At 47.0% G+C, this 17,407-nt stretch overlaps 1 protein-coding gene across 2 annotated transcripts in view; it reads left to right on the top strand.

Annotated features, from left to right (window-relative positions):
- gfra1a (gdnf family receptor alpha 1a) overlaps positions 1–17,407 on the top strand; it is an 81,273-nt gene that overhangs the window by 12,006 nt on the left and 51,860 nt on the right. The window contains exon 4 of one of the 2 annotated variants that reach the window (XM_056436092.1): positions 739–855. The exons of the other annotated variant lie outside the window; for it this stretch is intronic. Coding sequence (XP_056292067.1) covers positions 739–855 — 117 coding nt within the window. The remainder of the gene's footprint in view (positions 1–738; positions 856–17,407) is intronic. 2 annotated transcript variants of the gene reach the window in all.

The following is a 17,407-nucleotide window of genomic DNA, read 5'->3' as shown; positions in this document are numbered from 1 at the left end:
TCAAATAACTCCGTCTGAGTGGACGGCGTTCATCACGACCGCCACCGGCAGGTGCCGCAAAGCCGCGGCCTCGTGCTAAACCGCCGCTCCTAAACCCCCTCAGCTGCCCGGTCAACCGGCTGGATTAAGGGTGTGTGTGTGTGTGTGGGGGGGGGGGGGGGGCTCTCTCGCTTTTGCCGTCGCTTCTTAACAGAATTTTCACACTCGACCAAAGTAAACCAGGGCTGAAGGTACACACTCCGTGCTACACACGGCACACACACGGCGGAAGGCGAGCGGCCGCGGGGCGTCGCCACCTCGTCAGAACAGTTCTGAAGGAAACACAAATAAACTGTTAGAAGTGGTATTTTATATATATATATATTCGCTCCAGGGGCTTTTGGGTTTACTCTAGTTTCCCTCTGTGACTGTACCTGGCTTCTTCTCTGAGTCAGATCAGAACTCTACTCTTCCTCTCTTTGTTCCTCTTCCTCAGCGCACCCCACTGCCCCCACACTTCTCTCTTCCTTCCATGACACCTTCAGGGACCCCCCCCCCTCTTTGTGCTTCTACCTTCTGCCCACCTGGAAAACACCCAGAATGCACTTCTGAATGCTCTCTTTCCGGTTCTTGTTTGACCCCGCCCCCTTTCTGTTGACCTTTGAGTGTCACCTGGACCTCCCTGTGACCTTTGTGAACCCTGCCGACCCCCCCCCCCCCTGTTGGCCGGTGGTCCTGAATGCAGCGCATCTCTTCCAGAGGGCGTCTCGGCCCCGTCGGCTCCAGGCGGGGGGAGGGGCCGGGGGAGCCCCTCCCCCACGGACCTCCAGGACCCCAGTAGAAACAGGAGAGCTCATCCCAATTGGGCCGCACTGGGTAACGACCACAGAGCTGTGTGCGTGTGCGCGTGTGTGTGTGTGTGAGTGTGAGTCTTTGTGTGTGTGTGTAAGTATGAGTCTTTGTGTGTGAGTGTGAGTCTATGTGTGTGTGTGTGTGAGTGTGAGTCTATGTGTGTGTGAGTGTGAGTCTTTGTGTGTGTGTGTGAGTGTGAGTTTGTGTGTGTGTGTGTGTGAGTGTGAGTCTTTGTGTGTGTGTAAGTGTGAGTCTTTGTGTGTGAGTGTGAGTCTGTGTGTGTGTGTGTGAGTGTGAGTCTTTGTGTGTGTGTGTAAGTGTGAGTGTGAGTCTATGTGTGTGTGTGTGTGTGTGAGTGTGAGTATTTGTGTGTGTGTGTGTGTGTGAGTGTGAGTCTATGTGTGTGTGTGTGTGAGTGTAAGTCTATTTGTGTGTGTGTGAGTGTGAGTCTATGTGTGTGTGTGTGTGTGAGTGTGAGTCTTTGTGTGTGTGTGTAAGTGTGAGTGTGAGTCTATGTGTGTGTGTGTGTGTGTGAGTGTGAGTCTTTGTGTGTGTGTGTGAGTCTTTGTGTGTGTGTGTGTGTGTGTGAGTGTGAGTCTATGTGTGTGTGTGTGAGTGTGAGTCTATGTGTGTGTGTGAGTGTGTGTGTGAGTGCATGTGTGTGAGTGTGAGTCTATGTGTGTGTGTATGTGTGTGTGTGTGAGTGTGAGTCTATGTGTGTGTGTGAGTGTGAGTCTATGTGTGTGTGTGTGAGTGTGAGTCTATGTGTGTGTGTGAGTGTGTGTGTGAGTGCGTGGGTGTGAGTGTGAGTCTTTGTGTGTGTGTGAGTGTGAGTCTTTGTGTGTGTGTGTGTACATGCCAGAGATGTAGTCTTGTGTGTGTGTGTTTGTGTGTGTGTGTGTGTGTCTACACGGCAGAGATTTAGGCTTGTGTATTTGTTTGTGTGTGTGTGTGTACATGCCAGAGATGTAGTCTTGTTTGTGTGTGTGTGTGTGTGTGTACATGCCAGAGATGTAGTCTTGTGTGTGTGTGTGTGTGTGTCTACACGGCAGAGATTTAGGCTTGTGTATTTGATTGTGTGTGTGTGTGTGTACATGCCAGAGATGTAGTCTTGTGTGTGTGTGTGTGTGTGTGTGTGTGTGCGTGCCGTGGTCTTTAAACTCTGCAGCTCTACCTGCGCGTCGCGCTGCTCCTGCATCTTAACTTTTGGGGAAGTGAAGGTTGAAATGTTCTCGACTGCAAATGCGCTTACAGACCGGGCGAGGAAAACCAATTCCACTTCACAAGAGAACACGATGTGTTCCTCAACTCCACCGCCCGGCACTCGTTCTCCTCACTGAGATTTACACCCCTCTGGAATTAACCGGGACGAGTTAAGTCTCCCACGGCTCACCGGGAGTTAATGGGTTAAATCTGTGTGTTTATATTTAAAATGTCCATTGAGTTAAAACCACTCAATATCGGTGGAGAGCCCTCGTCCTCAGGGTCCTAGTGCATAATTACAAATCTATATATATATATATATATATATATATATATAAATATATGTATTATAATATATTATAAATATATTTATATATCTATAAATATATTTATATATATTTATATATATAAATAAATATCTATAAATATATTTATAAAAAAGAAAAATATCTATATATTATGAATATATTTATATATACAGTATATATATATAACAATATATATATTATAAATATATTTAGATATATAAATATCTACACATGGGAACACGAAGCTCTTTAATATTGTAATGTTAAGGTGAAATGTGCAGAGCAGCAGCTTGAAGTGGATTTAAAGGTTCAGAGAGACAAGTGAGGTGTGTGTGTGTGTGTGAGTGTGTGTGTGTGAGTGTGAGTATGTGTGTGAGTGTGAGTGTGAGTGTGTGTGTGTGAGTGTGTGTGTGTAGCCATGAAGTGGTTTAATCACTGCATTTTAGCCTGCTTGTTGCAGTTGATATTAAAGAGTGTGTGTGTATAGATGTGTGTACGGGAAAGAGACCTTTACATGCCCCCCCCCCCTTGTCCCTCTTCAGTTTCTTCATTGTCACTAAACGTCTGCTATCTACATTAGAATGTATTCTCTTCTTTATCCTCCATCTCTTTAGTCTCCTTTCTTGTTATTCTCCATCTCTTTCTTCTCCTGTCTTGTTATTCTCTATCTCTTCCACCCCCCCCCCCCCCCCCCTATAGTCTGGATCATGCTCCGGCTGCCAGTCGCTCTCCTCGGCCCGCGGTGTATTTACACAAATAATTGAATAATCTGGAGTCAGGGTCTGAAACTATTTCTCATTACCATTAGGCTGCGGGGGAAGGTGTGTGTGTGTGGGGGGGGGGAGGGGGGGGATATATGTGTGTTTGTGTGTGTTTTTTTGTGTGTGTGTGTGTGGGGGTGTTGAAGGTATTTGCCGAAAAGCCAGCATGAAGTCTTACAAGAGCAAGTAGTTTGTTTAGCCACGACTCCGTCACGACGCCGAGCATCATGGGCCTCCTCCTCCTCCTCTCCTCCTCCTCCTCCTCCCATATTTTTGTGAAGGCATGCGTTGTCCTCCGTCAGCCAGCTGCCAGGTTGACAGCTGCCCCCCCCCCCCCCCCCCCCGGTAACGTTCACCGCGGACAGCGTTCATGACGGGTTGACGTTCACCAACGAGGAAGAGCAGAACATTTTTTTCAGCCTTTACATAGCTTCTTTAAAAAAATAAAGTGCTTTAACAAATCAGGTTGTTTAAAATACAAAACACCACACACAAAAAACATTAAAAAATAAAACATATTCGACCAAATAAAATGTGGTGCAAACACCATCTCCTCCTCCACCACAGAACAAACAATACCTTTAAAACACCAGCGTTGTTTAAAAGCATCCAGGTCTCCAATGTGTTTATAAAACCTGAACTCCAGCCAGAGTCTGGCTCTGATGTTGCAGAGCCACACTGCCCTGGCCTCCTGCCCCTCTCTGTTCTCCACCCGGGACTTCCTAGTTAAATAAATGGCCATTTTGGCTTCGCCTGCTTATTACTGTAGCAGAGATCGAGGGAGAGAGAGAGAGATGGAGAGAGAGAGAGAGGGAGAGAGAGACAACCCCATGGAGTGAAGCAGTGTCTTCTTCTTCATTTCCTTTGTCTTCTTCTTCATCTTCTTCTTCTTCTCCTTCTTCCTCATCTCCTTCTTTATCTCCTTCTTCTTCTTCTTCATTTCCTTCATCTCCTTCTTCTTCATTTCCTTCATCTTCTTCTTCTCCGTTCGTCTTCTTCTTCTTCTCCTTCTTCTTCTTCTTCTTCTTCTTCTTCTTCTTCTTCTTCTCTGGACTCCGTAGTCTCCTGCCTGCGTGGCCATCTCTCCTCTACCCTCTTCCAAAGGAGACGAGCAGCTCCTCACACGTGGCTCCATCGATGTGAACGTCTCCTTCTCTCTCGTTTCCTCCCGACGCTCCCAGAAACAAACCAATGGAAGCTGCTCGTTGCCGTGGCGACGCGACGCTCCAGATATGCAAAGAGAGAGGAGTCGGTCTCCTGGAACCAAGTTAAGACCGCGAGGAGCGAGGGTGTTATTGCTCTGTGGCCCCGCCTCCCAACAGAGTAATCAGTTCAGGCGCTGACAGGTGAGGTAATCAGCCGGCTGATGGATGGACGGAGGAGGAGGAGGAGGAGGAGGAGCCGTGAATCTAAGGGAACAGTGTGCAATGGAAGAGGTAGATTCCAACACATAAAACAAACAAACACATGCACTTTTTTTTTTCATCCCCCTCCCCCTCCTTCAGGTGGATTTTATTTTTTCCCGTTGAGATGATTTCATTGAGTTTTTTCAGACAAGGACGAGGATATATTCGCTTTTATCGCCAAAGAGTTTATTACTTTAATTAAAAAAAGGCCGATAAATGACACAGGAATGCCGAAGACGCAGAGGCTTTTATTGTGAAAGGTAGGAAGTTCGGGAGTGAACCACTCGAATGCTGAAGTGTGAAACAAGACATGGGGGTTTCCTCCTAACTATGTAGGGAGTGTATTTATGATTCATTTAATTTGAATGTGCTTTTCTTTGAGGAATAAGGACATTCCTAAGTGACCCCAAACTGAACGGTGGTGTGTAAAACAAGCGCACCATGGAATAAGTCCCCGTGGTTTCCGTGGCGATGACTCCAGATGAGTCTTCTGACTCCACCTGTGGATCTGAAGCACATCAGTAGTCGTGGTCCCAGTTTGAGGCTCACGGGCTTTGAGATTCAGCCCGACACACCTGTGATGCCTTCAGGTACCCGACTTAAAGGTACGAACAGACAGTGAATTTAAAGCGTGTTTTTAAAAACCCTCTCGGGGCCGTTAAATCTCACTGAATCCCACATTAGATGAAGTCGCTTCCAGGGCTTCCGCTGCCTTCTAAAAGTTCTTCTCTGGGCTCGACAGAAAGTTGAAAACAGTCTTGTGTTTACTCTCTTTTCTTTTTTCTCACATCTTCATCCATCTCCTCCTCCTCCTCTCCACCTATTCCCCTTCAAAACGTCACTTCCCTTCGCCCTCAGATGAGGAGAGGAGAGGAGATGAGGAGAGAAGAGGAGAGGAGATGAGGAGAGGAGATAAGAGGAGAGGAGATGAGATGAGAGGAGATGAGATGAGAGGAGAAGAGGAGATGAGAGGAGAAGAGGAGATGAGATGAGGAGATAAGATGAGATGAGGAGAGTAGATGAGAGGAGAAGAGGCGATGAGATGAGGAGAGGAGATGAGGAGAGATGAGAGAAGAGGAAATGAGGAGAGTAGATGAGAAGAGGAGATGAGGAGAGGAGAAGAGAAGAGGAAATGAGGAGATGAGGAGAGGAGAGATGAGATGAGGAGGTGATGAGATGAGGAGAGGAGAGATGAGGAGAGATGAGAGGAGAAGAGGAAATGAGGAGAGATGAGATGAGGAGGTGAGGAGATGAGGAGAGGAGAGATGAGGAGAGTAGATGAGAGGAGAAGAGGAGATGAGGAGAGTAGATGAGAAGAGGAGATGAGGAGAGGAGAAGAGAAGAGGAAATGAGGAGGGGAGATGAGAGGAGAGATGAGATGAGGAGGTGATGAGATGAGGAGAGATGAGGAGAGGAGATGAGATGAGGAGAGTAGATGAGAGGAGAAGAGGAGATGACGAGATAAGGAGAGGAGATGCCTCCAATGCAAACTGCTGGAGCGATAAACACTAGATATTGGAGGAGGAGCAGGAGGAGAAGCAGGAGGAGGAGGAGGAAGAGGAGGAGGAGCAGGAGGAGGAGGAGGAGTCTGTGTGTCTCGATAGTCGGGATCATTTCAAAGTGGCGTTGAGGCTTAAAGAAAGAAGCTATCACACCTTTTAGCGTGTTCCTTCCCTACTCCCTTCTTCTGAGTGTTGGTATCAGCTGACCTGGGGTCTGCTCCTGAGTGAGTGTGAGTGTTGTGTATGTTGGGTATCAGCTGACCTGGGGTCTGCTCCTGAGTGAGTGTGAGTGTTGTGTATGTTGGGTATCAGCTGACCTGGGGTCTGCTCCTGCGCTCATGCAGAGGTATTTATATCCAGGGTGCAGACGAGCCCCACAGACTGAACACGTCATCGGTTGTTAGGCATCGATCCTCAGAGATGAAGAACGAGAAGGACATCGGACATGTGTCCCGGTACACGGGGAGAGTCATGGACACACACACACACACACACACCTAGACGCACACGCACACGCACCTACACACACATACACACAAATACACACACACACCTAGACGCACACACATACACATATACACACACACACACACACACACATCTGCTGTCTTAGTGGAAAGGAGATGGAGAGGGAAAAGATATATGTATAAATCTCTCTCTATATACATATATATACATATATATATATATGTATATATATGGTGATAGAAAGAGGCAGATACTCCTTTCAAGAAATATAAAATAAACACACTCTCTCACACACACACACGCGCACACACATCTAATCAGCGTACGAGCAGCCTCTCCAATTAGCTCTCCTTATTATTCCAATCTGTCAGAAGGAAGGGAGCACAGCGGAGAGAAATCAAACATCCCCGGGCCGAGCACATTGAACACATCCTCTCAGGATGGCGAGCGGGAAGAGCGAGCGAGAGGGCGAGCGGGCGGGCGGGCGAGAGGGCGGACTGGGAAATCAAACAGGAGGATTTCCAGAGAGGAACACACTCCGGCTGCGCGATGGACATTTTTTGTACGGAAACACTTCTGGTCTGTGTGTGTGTGTGTGTGTGTGTGTTTGTGTGTGTGTTCTTGTTTTTTTTAATATCTTCCCTTCGCTAAACGCAAAAAAAAAATCAAAAATCCTGGCGCTGGAAGACGGCCAAGAGCATAATGGAGTCTGAGAGGACGTCTTCTCGGTTCCACTCGGAGTGCACTCGGATGGGATGACTTGCACGGTCGGCAGGAAACTATATAAAAAAGATAAGGACGGCACTCTGAGGTCCACTCTTCACACACACTTTGATTTAAGCCCCTTTCAGCATTTACACGGCACACTGGAAGCTCTGACGGGGTCCTGCTTTCTGTAAAACTAAATTCATCGCTCTCCGACTCGGTGGAAAAGGAGAAACGGTCTCTCGGAGGGGGTTTCGGCTCGAGTGGAGGATAATTGGAGCTCGAGATAAGGAATCGTGTTCGATGGCCGCCGCCGTAATTATACAGGTCCCGTGACATCGGAGGATTTTTATGTTTTCTGAAAGCCTTTAAAAAATATATTCATACATACTTATAGTCCTTTTCCTCTTCCTCTTCTTCCGGAACAACTTACAGGACCAGAACTCTCGTTACCCGGCTGAGCCGCCATTTAATTCAGTGTGGCGGCGATCAGCCCGGAACTAGTCGGGTAACGGTATTTTTTTATACTTACGTGGGACTACTCGACGCATTGAAGGACTTTTTAAAATAAAGTCTCCGCTTAACCCTCCTGTTACCTTTACATTTACTGACATATTTTACCCTCGGGGTCAATTTGACCCCAGCAATTAAAACCTCCAGAAAATTATTAGAATTAATATTGTTTCCCAAGTTTAAGTGTGAGGTACTTTATGTTTGTTTGTTGACTACCTAAATAGCCCTTTAAATATATAAAAAAGTTGATATTTCTTATATGTTTGACACAGTGAAAAACAGCCTGGGGTCAAATTGACCCCAAAGAACATCAACATTAAACATTGAATGGGGTCAAATTGACCCGAAAGGTAACAGGAGGGTTAAGGTTACGGCTACTTTTCTAAAATAACGTGTCTCCTGTAGAGGCGGTAAAATAAAGAGATTAAAGAGATGTTAGCAGGTATGTGCACAGACATTTTGGGGGGCAGGTGCTCAAACCCCAAAAAAGGGCACCCATCGCCAAAATGATTTATCTATTGGTCACTGTAACTTGAAGTTAGCAAGTAAGTGGTTGCTACGCAACACCTGAAACACATTGTGTCGGGGGAAGACATGAGAGCTGAACAAAATGAATTTTTTTCTTTTCACAATGACAATTTATTTTCATTTACAAAATGATATGAGAGAAAAATTCCATATAATACACGAGCGAGGAGGAGGATGAGGGGGGGGGGGGTGCTCGTGTCGGGGCGAAATTCTCACAAGAACTCAAATAAATACCCCGTCAGACACCAACACACATTTGGGGGGAATCGATGACAGAGAGTATTTTTTGTTCTTAAATACTTATTAATGAAGAAAAAATGTGTCTCCAGCAGAAAGGGCACTTTTCTCATCCAGGGCAAAAGGGGAGGAGCTTGAGCTCCACTAGGGGTCTATCTGTGCACGTGCCTGGGTGTTAGTGTTAACTCAGAAACTTATGCTACACAGTGTGTTCAGTTGTCTACTTATGTTTAGAAGGTCTCACTACAAGTGGTGAAAATATTGGATAAAAAGACCAGAAATTCACATTTGGCTACGGGGATGGGGGGATGGGCATCTCTACTACTACTGTGTGTGTGTGTGTGTGTGCATGGCGAGAATGTAGCATGTGTGTTAGCGTGTGCAGCCAGTTTGACCCAGATCTTTTAAGGTCGAACCGTGTCGATCAAAGTAGACGGTCAATATTTTTTATTTATTTTGTTTTGGCCCGGAGGCTGAATAAACCCACATTGTTGTTGAAAGAACAAATAAAGAGTGTGTCGCTGTGAGACACTATAAATCAGTAAATCCGACAACTTCTCCCATTTGAACTTTTCATGATCGTAAAGTTCTCCCGCGCTCCTCTCACATTTGTCTCCGACAAATATTGTTTTTTGTTCCAAGTGGCGGAGCTGCGATATCAAGCTTATTGAATCATAAATCACCCTGTGTGTGAAAAGCCTCCAGGTTCATACATCCAATGAATAAATAACGCGGAAACTCAACACTGAGATTTGGGGAACAGGATATGCAGCTTTTTTGAAATTATTATTTGAGTCCAAATGAAAGGAAATCTTTTGTGAGCTCAAATTGCAGTGGAGCGCACCGGTTGCTTCGGATTTTAATTAATGCATTCGGGTGCATTAATATGGATGTGGGGTTGACTCATATTGCGCTGGCAGCAGTTAAAGAGAGAATTAGTTCTCCGCTCCGACATTGTCTCTTTTAATTGAATAAATAAAGTTGTTTCTCGCTCAAACAGATTTTATTTGTTCTCTCCGAGCAGCGTTTATTTAAGCCGAACCTTCATAATTAAAGGTACATTTGATGGTTTTGATAGAGTCGTGTCTCCGGTGGTCGCGTTTGCTTTCGTCCAGATTAATCTGTTTCATCTTTTATGGTTTCCAGAAGGAAAAGAAAACGGATTCTTATTCGTGGTCATTTATTTGTATTTTAATGCTAAAGGTTTTTCTTGTTTGACGTGGCGGCTCCAAACGGACCCTTTCTTTGGGGGTTTTCTGCGTTCCTTTCCTGTTTCCGGAATCGCCCGAACCCTCGACACCGGAGGGTGGAGTAAATACAGCTCCAGACCCTAACCACTCCTCCATCCATACCCTACCAGTCCTCCATCCATATCCTAACCAGTCCACCATCCATACCCTACCAGTCCTCCATCTATATCTATACCCTACCAGTCCTCCATCCATACCCTACCAGTCCTCTGTCTATACTCTACCACTCCTCCATCCATACCCTACCAGTCCACCATCCATACCCTACCAGTCCTCCATCTATATCTATACCCTACCAGTCCTCCATCCATACCCTACCAGTCCTCCATCCATACCCTACCAGTCGTCCGTCTATACTCTAACCAGTCCTCCGTCCATAACCTAACCATTCCTCCAAAATGACTCGTATGAAGGTTTCTTTCATCTGCTGCATCCACGGTCAAGATTCGGTAGAGTTCGGCCAACAGAGAGCGCTCGGTCGGTCAACCCTAGAGACACCCGGGTTGACTGTGATTAGAAGGTGGACCAGATGCCTAATGCCTTACCGCTGGATAACGTGTGATCCTTTTAGAGGGCGGTCACCACTGTCCACGCATGACTGCAAAAGGCCGTTATCCAGGAATGCATTGGCCATGCGCGGCTAGTTTGCGGTAGTTTTAGTCATTTGAGCCTTGAGCCCGGGTTGGTCGTTTCGGGCCTCATTGCACGTACATGCTAGGCCTCGCGTTGGGTGGGACCTTTTCTGAGCTCTCCACGAGAAAGAGAATAAATCCAACACCCAAGGAAACAGACGGACAGCCCATTTCCTTTTGCCCACATAGTTCAACGACGCGGCCTAAAAGGATCAAGGATTAGATTGCCCAACAACTGGAACACCTGACGAATGGCCGCTCAAGCGAAACAACACGGGCAACCTCCCTCTCCCCCGATGGCTCTCCGCCACCCCTCCCTCCCCCCTCCTCCCCGTTGTTTATCTTCTCCATCAGCTTTACAACCTGAGAACATCCACTCTCTCTCACCGGGGTGGAATCTGACATCTGGACTGTGTCCAGAAGACGGAGGAGGCCGAGAGGAGGGCCACGGGTAATCTCGGATCACGAGTTTAAAGTAAACATCTTTGAACTTCACTCTTTATTCTTTATTTAGTTCTTCCTAAATAAACGGGGTCAGTCACCGTTATCTGGTGTGTGTGTGTGTGTTTCTTTTTGTTTCTTTTGCGAGGTCAAATGTCCCCAGGAGGGGTCGCGGTGCGGTCACTGCGCTACCGGGGGGGGGGGGGGGGGAGCAGCTTTTATAGGCTGGGCTGCAAGTGCATTATTATCACACCCCCTCCCCCTCCTCGCTAATGCAGGTCGTCTTCCTCAGGAACAGATACGGCGTCTGTATACAGTCCGATCTGTGGAGCGTCACTCGCTCCTCGTCGGCCTCCGACATCATAACAGAAGTCCACCTGATGGACGGGGAGGCATTATTCACTCGGGGGGGACGAGGAACCGACGAGAGGGGTTCCCACTTACTCCAGGCCGCTGTGTTTACTGGTTCTCTACGAGAGAACCAGGACCCTCATCCCTCCATCTGACACTCTTCTTCCACCATGTAAAAACAACGCTGGCTTCATTTCCTGCAGTTTAACACCAACACTAACATCTCACCCTGGATAATCTTCTATGGTTTTTACCCTTTCAGAATAAAGTAGCTTCGTTAATTTGACTGAACTGTCGGCTCGTCCGCTCGCTTCTCGTCCCTCCTTTGCAAATTAAAACGGGGGAAATAAGCCCCAAGTTATAATAAACATGGATTAAGCTTTAATAAACAAAACTCAAATAACACAGATAAATCAACCAGTCGTGTGTTTTTATTTCATTATTTTTAACTCACTAGTTTGTGATAAAGAAGAACCAACTTTAGACTCACAATTAAAGCAACTTTTTTTATGAAATTGTTCTTCGTGCCTTTGTGTAAAGACTAATCTCTGCAGACGTGGCCCGAGGGGAAGTCGTGAACGCGTCCGACGTGTTAGCGAGAGTCTAATCCTGTGTTTGTGCCCGTTTAGCGACACGTAAAGTGTCACAATGAAGATTAGAATCTGCCATCTTCCACATTGTGGATTCGGATTTGCCGCTGTTATATAATTACATCCACAAGTTATTTTAACTGCAGTTTTAAACAGTTTAAAGTTTGTTTGTTTTTTACTGAGAACCCAAAAGAGCATCCGACTTTGAGCACATTTTTGGAAAGAACGCTTCTGTCTTCAGGTCTGAGTTCATTTGTTCGTGTCGAGTGAACGCTCCGAGGACGTGGAGATTTCTACTGACAGCGGACACACACACACACACACACACACACACACACACACATACTCCCAGATCGTTGTTCTGAAGTTGTTCTTCATCGCCTCCACTACCCACTGATGATTTGAGAAGCTCGCACCATCTGGAGCGGGTCTGGCCCGTCTCTCTGCAATTTGCTCTCCTGGAGATTTTTTTTTTTTATTTAATCAACTTTATTTTTAAAGGAGCACGATGTCTTTAAAACGCAAACAACTGTTCAGTCGGGAAATAACGCTGCGGGGAAAAGTGTCGGGGTGGCGGTCCGGGTGACGGGTGGGTGTCTCTACATCTGTCTTCGGCTCGGAGTCGTTTCAGGTTCTTCTTTATGGCCCACAGCGGTATTTAAATATTGTTTCGACTTACCCAGACAGAAAAACTTTGAGTTACATAAAAACCTACAACTTTTATTCCCAGCTAGCTCGAAGCTCCTTGACGTCTTTTCCCGACCTATAGAGGGCGACCTAGAGTTTCTTAATTTCGATATTGCGCTATCGGGGGCATGGAGACCCGACGTGGGCGGTCACCGTCATGGTCCGGCTTCTGAAACTGGGATTTACTTTTTGAAACTTGACCCATGGAGAGATGAAACTAATTATTCTGTCAAGTTTGAATTTAAAGGGCCGGTGTGTAGCATAGTGGAGAGGATAGGGGGAGGAGCCATGAGCACAACGTGACATATCACTGTATGTAATCAATGTGTTCAATTTATATCTACTTCTTCATGGAGTCCACCTTCTTCATGGAGTCCACCTTCTTCATGGAGTCCACCTTCTTTATGGAGTCCACCTTCTTTATGGAGTCCACCTTCTTTATGGAGTCCACCTTCTTTATGGACTCCATCTTCTTCATGGAGTCCACCTTCTTCATGGAGTCCACCTTCTTTATGGAGTCCACCTTCTTCATGGAGTCCACTTTCTTCATGGACTCCACCCTCTTCATGGAGTCCACCTTCTTCATGGAGTCCACCTTCTTTATGGAGTCCACTTTCTTCATGGAGTCCACCTTCTTTATGGAGTCCACCTTCTTCATGGAGTCCACTTTCTTCATGGACTCCACCCTCTTCATGGAGTCCACCTTCTTTATGGAGTCCACCTTCTTCATGGAGTCCACCTTCTTCATGGAGTCCACTTTCTTCATGGACTCCACCCTCTTCATGGAGTCCACCTTCTTTATGGAGTCCACCTTCTTCATGGAGTCCACCTTCTTTATGGAGTCCACTTTCTTCATGGACTCCACCCTCTTCATGGAGTCCACCTTCTTTATGGAGTCCACCTTCTTCATGGAGTCCACCTTCTTCATGGAGTCCACCTTCTTTATGGAGTCCACCTTCTTCATGGATTCCACCTTCTTTATGGAGTCCACTTTCTTCATGGACTCCACCCTCTTCATGGAGTCCACCTTCTTCATGGAGTCCACCTTCTTTATGGAGTCCACCTTCTTCATGGAGTCCACTTTCTTCATGGACTCCACCCTCTTCATGGAGTCCACCTTCTTTCAGTGTGTGTGTGTGTGTGTGTGTGTGTGTGTGAGCCGATGTGGTTCCGAGTAACTCGATCAATTATTAATTGTTTCAGTAATGGGCCCAGAGCCTCTGGAATGGCTCCATGTGTCTCTGATTAATACCGCCACAGTTTCTCTCATCAACATGCGGCAGGAGAGGCGGGCCGGGTGGAGGGAATCGACCCTCCGGATCCAGAGCGGGACCCTCCCCCCCACCACAATCCCCGTCTCTCCGCTATCAATTTGTTGTACAGCGACAATCTTTTTTTGGGTTGTTTTACGTAACCAGAGATGCGCTGCGGTCGGACGCCATGGCGACCAGCCAAACCCGAGGGCTCGCCGCCGCCGCGGGTCGCTGGGGGGCCCAGAAAGAGTCCCCCCCCCCCCCTAAAGTGAAAAGTTCGTGAGCGCTGATTTACAGTTTGTTGTTGTTGTTGTTGTTTTTGTTGTTTAGCGGATCTCCATTTAACTTTCGGTGAACAGACTCGCTCTGACTTTACGTCTCATGGGGTCATCGGACCCTATGAGACGGCATAGATCCTATCTGCCTGATGGATCGTCTGGGTCGTGGAATTCCTGCTCATGACTACGCCACTGTCCTGTTGAGACTCCGCCCACTCCTCCTCCCCACCGCCATCTGCCTGATGGATCGTGGAGGTCTCCATCGTGGAATATGCCTACTATGAACTATTCATACACTCTGTCATATTCATTGAATGTATTTTAACTCTAAATCTGTCCTTCTGTACACATTACATCTATTGCATCTGTCCATCCTAGGAGAGGGATCCTCCTCTGTTGCTCTCCTGCAGGTTTCTTCCCTTTTTTTTCCCCCTGAAGGGTTATTTGGGAGTTTTTCCTGGTCCGATGTGAGGTTTTGGGGCAGGGATGTCTATGTGTACAGATTGTAAAGCACTCCGAGACAAATTTGTAATTTGTGAAATTGGGCTATACAAATAAACTGAATTGAATTGAATTGAATTGGTTAATTTTTCTTTTTTATAGAAAGTGAAATAATTAGGAGGAAAGGCAAAAGACCTGCTGGGAAAACATCGATACTTGTATTTTTATACTTTTTAGTCTTCAGTAAAATATCGTAAAATAAATGCCCGATGACTCTAAATAGTGAAAACAAGTCAATGATCTTGAAAATATGAGAATTCCGGCTTTGGGTTGAGTTTTTTCATACTTTGCATTTTTTTGTCGCTTCAAACTTTATTGTTCTTTCACTAAGCGGGCCACAGGGTTCAGACCGAGCCGATGGATGAGAGCACAAGAGGAACACCTCCATGACTCTTTCCTCCTCCTCGTAATAATAATAATAATGAAGATAATAATGTGTTTGTGCGTATGATGGAGGGACCGGCGTGCAGGTGTGTGTGTGTGTGTGTGTGTGTGTTGTGTGTATTAGAGCAGATCAGATCACGCCGCCCCTGACGCTCCTCCAGCCTGCGGCTGATTTCCCATGTTTATCTCCTGAACACGACCGCGCTCACGTCCTCCGGCTGCTCGCCGCGAGCCTCGGCCTCGTTTGTACGCCGCGGGAAAAAAAAGAAAAGAAAGTTAAACCTCAAATTATTTTCATATTTGAAGGACCTACTTTTCAAGAAAAACGGAGTCTCTGTGGCCATAATTAACGAGCTTCTGCCTCCACCCTCAACCGCGTTGTGTCATTACGTTTTGATCGCCGTGTATTCGTATGCGTGCGTGTTATTCGCATAAGTCAAAAAGTATTAAACCGAATCGCATGAAATTTGGTGGGATGATTGGTTATTCTCCGGGGACCATTTGATTAGATTTTGGGATCGATCGGGTCAAAGGTCAAGGTCAAGGTCATGAAAAGGTCAAAATCTTCTTTTTACCATAGCACGGTCAATTTCTATCCAATTGGCATGCAACTAATGCCAAAATGTTCATAATTCAATGCCCAATCTTGTGATATGCGAAGGTATGAGCTCTACCAAGTACCCGTTCTAGTTTTTTTGGGGGTTGGGGGGGGGGCTTAAAGGATGTTTGGAAAAGCATTTAAGACGCAAACTGCTACATTATTCATTTCCTGGCCTAAAAAAGTACCTGCTACTGCTTTACGAGGAGCGCCATCTTGTGAATAATGACGCCCGTGTTCACTTATTTCTCGCCATTTGGGTATTTTATGACGCCCCTCGTCCTCCTGCGTTGGAGTCGGCGTAGTAAAGGAAGGGGTGTCGGCCAGGCAATCTACTCCCAAGCCTCCTCCACTAATGGCTCCGCCCCCTGAGGCCACGATGTGGCTTCCGGCGATCCGATTGGCCGAGAAGCGGCGGATAGGAATGTGCGATGTGTTTCTCATCATCTCACCACGACCACGCCGATATACGTTCAACCTGCCACGTCAGGATGAGAGAAGCTTTCAGTCCTGAGATGTCAGGAGATATGGATGTGTGTGTGTGTGTGTGTGTAGGTGTGTAGGTGTGTGTGTGTGAAATTGTGTTTTATGCATTAGCAGATAAAACCTCTCTGCCGTCCTGTGTAACCTCTGCTGTAATGGTTCTGTAATGAATATCCATAAACCACAGGCATCTGGACAACACACACACACACACACACACACGTTTCAGGTACACTTGCACATTTTTGTGACTGCACTCGCATAAAAGTGAGCAAACATGCGCGGTCATCAGCTCACACAGGGTCGGGTGCAATCACCCAGAGAGACGAACACATACACCTACACACCGTAATGTACACTCCAATATGAACACACACACACACACACACACCATTTTACTCACAAAGAAAACATGGATTCAGAAAGAAATAACACTGGTCTATGGGGGCAAAACCCCCAAGGGGCCCCCTGGTGGCCAGACCGTCCCCCTAGTGGCCAGACCGTCCCCCCGGTGGCCTGACCGGCCCCCTAGTGGCCAGACCGTCCCCCCGGTGGCCTGACCGGCCCTCTGTAGGCCAGACCGGCCCCTAGTGGCCTGACCGGCCCTCTGTAGGCCAGGCCGGCCCCCTGGTGGCCTGACCGGCCCCCTGTAGGCCAGGCCGGCCCCCTGATGGCCAACCTAAACACTTTATCCATTAGTAGGAGAACTTTTTTTAGGTCATAAGCAAGAAGCCAACTTAAATCAAACCTTGCCATTAAGATGGTTTTACCGGCAGTAAGAACAACATCGTCTAGACATCCTTCAGCAATTTATAGAAGGCCAAATAAAAGAAGAGGGCAGCGCTCCACGCTCCCTCTCTCGCTCTCTCCTCCCCGCCTTGTCAATTCCACTCCGGCCTCGTGGCGATGGAGAGAAGAGGGAAGCGCTCGGGGATCGTGATTCACTCGGCGGGTCGCCGGGTACAATGAGCGCGGCGAGGCCTGAGTGGACGGCCGAGGCGCCGTTTGTTTTCTTTGAGTGCTTTCTGATATTTTTTTCTCATTTGCGAGGAGTTATTGAAACGCGGAGGAGGAAACCCGGAGAGCTGTGTCACAATCTCTTCCCCGGCAAATGAGGAAGAAAAAAAAAAAGTGGCCTTCAAACTCCATCATCAAAACCTCCTCGCGGTCGTGTCTTTATTTTTTCATGTTTCATTTTTTCTTCACTTTTTTCGGGGGAGGCGGCTTCCCCCCGTCGGAGCACACTGACCCGTTGTTCTCACGTTGCCAAATAATGAGCATGAAAAGGGGGGATGGGGGGTGGGTGGGGGAGTCATTGGTCAGAAAAATGAGCCTGGGGGTCGCCTGTCAAGTCAAAAACTAATCATTAACAAATCTCATTTAATCATGACCTCATCACCCAACCCCCACACACACACACACACATACACACACACACACACACAGACACACACTGCAGCCATCAGAGTCAGTGTCGTGGAGACGATGTTTTACTGA

This window comes from Pseudoliparis swirei, chromosome 17 (genome assembly GCF_029220125.1).
Source record: "Pseudoliparis swirei isolate HS2019 ecotype Mariana Trench chromosome 17, NWPU_hadal_v1, whole genome shotgun sequence".
Classification (NCBI taxonomy): domain Eukaryota; kingdom Metazoa; phylum Chordata; class Actinopteri; order Perciformes; family Liparidae; genus Pseudoliparis; species Pseudoliparis swirei.
This window is presented reverse-complemented; position numbering and strand designations above follow the sequence as displayed.